At 37.0% G+C, this 6272-nt stretch overlaps 1 protein-coding gene across 2 annotated transcripts in view; it reads right to left on the bottom strand.

Moving 5' to 3' along the window:
* LOC107668082 (uridine-cytidine kinase 2-A) overlaps window positions 1-4900 on the bottom strand; it is a 9250-nt gene extending 4350 nt beyond the window's left edge. Inside the window, exon 1 of one of the 2 annotated variants that reach the window (XM_016459855.1) lies at window positions 4612-4900. In XM_016459855.1, coding sequence (XP_016315341.1) covers window positions 4612-4716 — 105 coding nt within the window. In that variant the 5' untranslated portion in view covers window positions 4717-4900. Of the gene's footprint in view, window positions 1-2441; window positions 2496-4611 lie in introns of those variants that run through there. The other variant, XM_016459856.1, reaches the window with a different exon arrangement.
* Window positions 4901-6272: the final 1372 nt, after the last annotated feature.

Here is a 6272-nt window from a genome sequence, read left to right as displayed (position 1 = left end):
CAACTCTGTGACTGTTCTTGAATGGCCCAGCCAGAGCCCTGACTTAAACCCAATTGAGCATCTCTGGAGAGACCTAAAAATGGCTGTCCACCAACGTTTACCATCCAACCTGACAGAACTGGAGAGGATCTGCAAGGAGGAATGGCAGAGGATCCCCAAATCCAGGTGTGAAAAACTTGTTGCATCTTTCCCAAAAAGACTCATGGCTGTATTAGATCAAAAGGGTGCTTCTACTAAATACTGAGCAAAGGGTCTGAATACTTAGGACCATGTGATATTTCAGTTTTTCTTTTTTAATAAATCTGCAACAATGTCAACGATTCTGTGTTTTTCTGTCAATATGGGGTGCTGTGTGTACATTAATGAGGAAAAAAAATTAACAAATGATTTTCGCAAATGGCTGCAATATAAACAAAGAGTGAAAAATTGAAGGGGGTCTGAATACTTTCCGTACCCACTGTATATATATATATATAAAAAAAGAATGACATAAAACAACAACATACATAAAATACAAATATCACTAAAAATGTCTGAAAGACTAGTCAAAATCAAAATTACACCTCCCCCACTCGAGGCATAAACACAGAACTTTACATAACAGAACTGGCTCTGTGAATGTACAAAAGGTGTTTTCTGTGTCTCTTCAATCCCTTAACGCCTTGTTTCAGTAACAATAAATATGCCTATTAAAAACAAAGCAAAGAACAAGGAGTATACTCACAGGTGACACATCTTGTACAAAACAAAAAAAAACACAAACCATGAGCAGTTATGAAGAGCATAAGCAGGTTTGCTCACATTGTCACGGAGAGATTTCTACTCCTCTCTGCAGCTCGACAATGTCTGGTACACTGACTTCCTTCATAAAACTGATAGGCTATATTTTCCAAAGACAGTCTACTAATGGGCACCCTCAATACTCTGTAATAGCTGACCAATATGGAGGACGGAGGCACACCCTGATGAGGGAGAAACGGCACTAAAATCTACAAGGTCTATGGTGTACCATATAGCTGACCCAATCATGATGATATAACAAATATTAATACTTTAGCACAGAAAGGATTCCCATACAAAGTCCAAAAAAACTGAATAAACTTACTGTCACAATCACTTGATGTATGATATATAAACAGACTAGTAAAAGCTACTATTATGGAAGAATATCTCCACAAAACAACAATGAAAACCACCTGCGATGAGTTCAGATCATGTTAAGAGTCAACCACATGCCAATAAAGAGCCGAGCACAAGACAGGCCGCAGTGCAGGGATATGATGAAACCCTGCTGTATCTAACCTATGTGTATGTGCTTAAATGTCTTACAAAGCTTTCCTTCACCAGCTGCAATGCTGCCTGCCAGTCGCTCAATCCATTTAAAGCATAATCCACAATCAGTCCAAGCTGTCCCAGACCCTTATAAGAAGCTACACAGTACACACATACACACCAAGCATATGTTAAGCAAAAACAACCAGTGGTTTGCTTCAAGGCCTGTAACATATTTCGAAACACAATGCATTTCTCACTTAAGAGTTACGGAAATAATACTGTTTTCTGTCACATGCAAAATAATAATCACAGCCCAAATACAAGGATTGCATGGAGTTTCTGTTGCATCTAGTTTTTACATGCTCCACAATAATGTATAACAGCCAAAAAACAAAACTAAATGTTTTTATAATACCTGCACCAGGTTTTACACAAAGTTACACCAATTTGACATATCGGGTCCTTATACCATAATGACGGTGACACTCAACCACATATTTAAATATAATGGTGCACTTTTAGTTAACACCAAGTCACCAACTGATGTGCAAGTCAAATGGACTAGCAGCATGTTGAACAATGAACAGTAAAGCAGTATTTTGCATGATTTACTGGTAACACTTTACAATAAAGTCCCATTTATTAATATTAGAAAACGTCATCAGTCAACATGAATTAGCAATAAATGTAAATTGTATTTACTAATACATTACTAAAATGTTATTTTAATATTATTTAATGGACCTGAGCTGACATGAAATAACAATGAACAGCTGTATTTTTAAAATAATATTAACTGAAATTAATAAGTACTGTAAAAATGAATTGCTCATTGTTAGTTAATTTTAGTTAATGTTTTGACTAATAGGATCTTATTGTAAAGTGTTACCAATTTATTCATGCCACAATGCATGCTGAGAGTGCATTTCAACTTGGTTCATTTTACACTGGCTTCGCCAAAACAAACTAATTTATATTATATAATAACTACATGTTTTTCCACTGTGCTAAAGCCTTGCAGAAAGAAACAAAAAAGAGAGCTCAAACACTTCTTTGACATTTGTTGGTACAGTCTGTGCCCACGATCTATCAACCTCCAGCCAAAGTAACCACTAATCCAGCTCACATGCTAAATGGCCTACAGGCATAGAAAGACAATCCTTTACCTTTGAATCATCAGCAGGATGCTGAGAGACTTGTAAAATTCATAACAGCCTACAGCAGGAAGGAGGAAGAAACCATTGTCCCCAGTAATGAGTGATCTGCAGTGAGGTGGGCATCTCTCCTAGCCTGGCCTGTCACCGGCCCCTAAACTAACCTTGCAGGACAGCCAAAAACCAGCTTCTGCTGTTGCTGACTAAACATTCCCCGGATTAATTTTTGTGTACCCAACAAGCTAAGCTGCTGTTTAGAAATGTAATGCGAATGCTACCTAAAGTGCATCAATAGTGGGTTGGGTTGTGATGCAAGTTATCAATGCAAAAGCATTTCTGGCTGCATTAAACTTAGAAAGGAAACACTTGCTTCAGTCAGCTATCTGCTTTGGTCGAGCAATTTCAGGATGTAAACAAACTGGTGTCCTTAAACAGCACACCGAGAGTCTACAGGCCCACATGAATGATAACATACAGCTTTAGAAAGTCTAATCAAAGCATTTTCACTGAGAAATTAGATAACACATTTCTTCCAAGCAATGTGGTAGAGAGAGAAACTTGCACACCTGACAGCTGGGAGATATAGCAGTCATAACATAAGCAAACAAGATTAGCAAATGGAAACAGAAAGGAACAGACAAATTATGTACAGAGACATTTTAAATAACGACTAAACAGAGTGGTCAGTAAAACATAAACTGAAAACTTAAAAATGCAATAGTATTCCACATGATGACTTAAACTTTATCATAATTGGCCTTTCCAGCAACTATGGCCAATAATGACATAAACATAATAAATAATATAAATATAAAAAATCTTGTACAAACATGACACTAATACTATAAATGTATGCCAAATATAAAATATTTATATTGAAAACATTGTTTTTTTTTTTAGATATATATATATATATATATATATATATATAGATGTCATAAAAATAACAAACATTAAATATATTATTTTAAAACATAAAATGTGATATAAAACATTATTAAGTATATAAATATTAACCAGGTTGTTACCAGGTATGGCGTGGTAACTTTACCCATTTTTATTGTACCATTTTTACTTTTCAGTTTATTTTTAAAAGTATATTATTTATTTCCCTACTCTAAATAAACTACACAAACATATTATCTATAAATATTTCAATAACAGGCTTCTCTGAATGAGCCGTCTTGACGCATCACTGCGTATGCACGCCCGCACGCACACACGCCGCCTTTACGCACGTAAATGAGGTAAGATGTGACACACATTCGTTGTGCCGCTGACCCCAATAACGTTAACCAACAAAAGCTCCGCGATTACTCCTCTTTATCCTCAAAATTCCGTAGTGGTTCGGGTTTAACGCTAAACACACACATATATAAACTTTTTTTATCTCGTTCTCTGATCTCATAACACACCGTTAGCTCATGAAACAAAGAGATCGTTCTTTGTGCTTGTATCATAACTGTTATCCTAGCATACACTAGACATCCTCCGGCGCGGACAAGGTTTTATCCACGTATAACGACAAAGTTAGACTTTCCTCAACACGTTGTATATTTAGCTAAAGTAAAGCAGTAATTAGGGTGTTCGACAGCTGATGGGATTTGAATGAATCTGATGGAATGTCAGAGGCATTGTGGAGATTTACCCGGCGCAAGTATGCTGTTTTCTAACAACAAAAGACTTTTCGCAAATGGATTTAGAGGATTTTGATGAAAATAGTAGTATTGATTAAATGCTTATTAATAAGTTGGTAAGTCCCCCATCACCATAGTGCATGGCGACAGTGTGTGGGAGTTGTCTATATCAGGAAAATGACCAACATCCTTGTTTTTAAGAGACACACTAACGAAGTACTTAATAATATATTCTCACAGTACTTGTATAACATTTTTAAAAATACTATGACTTTTTATTCGTTTTATTCCATCTAAATGATTAAACTTGATTTAAAAATTATTAAATAGATAAATTAGTCAATTAGATCACCCCTTAAATGCTAAAAGTCTATATGTCCGTTTTTACATCGGACATGTCAAACCATCTCGGGGAATAAAATAAATGTGCACATTGATTATTCCATGACAATGAGCCACGCGGTCAGTGTGCGCTCATCTCATCTCTGACAAAACATAAAACAAACTATAACTAAAATTCATGTAAGGGAAAGCAGAATGCCAACCTTGCCGCTGGCAGTGCCGCCGGCTACCCCGATGAGGAAAGGCTGCCTGACAACATGCTCATTTTCGGCTTGATTGTCCAACTTGCTGTCGCTGTCTCCTGCCATGCTGTCAGTGCGAGCATTGAGCTCTGTACTGCTTTTACCACGGCAAGCAGCGGCGCTCCTCCTCCCCCTTCCTTTCAATTGTGTCTAACCTTTTCCTTTGGAGCGTTTGTGTGCGCTGTTACATTTGTTAGTAGGAATTAGTAGAGCTCTCCACCTAGCTGACGACACATTTCCGTAGAGATAAAGTGTAAACCTTTTGTAAGAAAGTATGAAACATCAAACTAAAATTAGAATATATATATATATATATATATATATATACACACATATACATACACGGGTGCATCTCAAAAATTTGAATATCATGGGAAAAAAAAATTGTAACTTATTTCAAAAAGTGAAACTTGCATATATTCTAGATTCATTACATTTAAAGTAAAACATTTCAAAAGTTTTTAGTTTTAATTTTTATGATTAGAGCTTACAGCTCATGAAAGTCAAAAATCCAGTATCTCAAAATATTAGAATATTTACATTTGAGTTTCATTAAATTACCATCCCTACAGTATAAATTCCGGTTATCGCTTGTTCTTTGAAACCACAAAAATGGGGAAGACTGCTGACTTGGCAATGGTCCAGAAGACAATCATTGACACCCTCCACAAAGAGGGTAAGTCACAGAAGGTCATTACTGAAAGGGGTGGCTGTTCACAGAGTGCTATATCAAAGTATATTAAATGCAAAGTTGACTGGAAGGAAGAAATTGGGTAGGAAAAGGTGCACAAGCAACAGGGATGACCCAAGCGGCAACCTCCCGCTCTCTCTTGTGAAGCCAGCAAGGAAGTGACTTAAACTGTAATTCATCAACTGGCCGGTAGAGGCTGGCTGCAAAAGGGAGTCAATCCCATAGACTCCCCATGTTAAAATGCCCAACTTTACATCAGAAAAAAACGTTTACAGCCTGGTTCAAAAAATGATTTTGGTCTATATAGCTAATTTTGCCCTTCATAACAACTGTGAGGGGGGTGAATTTTTTTATAACTCATCCGTTTCATGCCCAAATTTACAGCAGAAAAAAACATGTTTACAGCCTGGTTCAAAAAATTATTTTGGTCTATATAGCTAATTTTGCCCTTCATGACAACTGCGAGGGGGGTGAATTTTTTTTATAACTCATCCGTTTAAATTATATTAAGCCTTAAAGTTCTGCATAATTAAGGGCAGAATGAGTGAAAGGTGGATTGCCGCTGCTGCCACCACCGTCGAGCTAGGTGGGCGTGGCTTCAGCAACCTGCTCCCACCTCTTTGCCCATTTTCAATTATCGGGGAATGACGCGCTGCCAAGATGGCGACTGCCGCCTCCACCCACTTTTGAGCATCAAAAATGCTCTTCGGAAATCTACGGGTGACGTCACGGACACTACGTCCATGTTTTTATACAGTCTATGGGATGAACAAGGTGTGGTAAATGGGCAACTCTGGTAATGCTGCCCTCTCATTCATTGATCTAACCGTTATGCTCATGTGTCCTCTGATAATAATAGCTTTCTAGAACTAAACATTATTTGGATAATTGGTAAAAAAAAATAAAAAAAAGTTAAATATCTTACCCCTAC

This window comes from Sinocyclocheilus anshuiensis, unplaced genomic scaffold, assembly GCF_001515605.1.
Source record: "Sinocyclocheilus anshuiensis isolate Anshui unplaced genomic scaffold, SAMN03320099.WGS_v1.1 scaffold1024, whole genome shotgun sequence".
Taxonomy (NCBI): Eukaryota; Metazoa; Chordata; class Actinopteri; order Cypriniformes; family Cyprinidae; genus Sinocyclocheilus; species Sinocyclocheilus anshuiensis.
The sequence above is the reverse complement of the archived record's forward strand: the minus strand, read 5'-3'. Positions and strand labels throughout refer to the sequence as shown.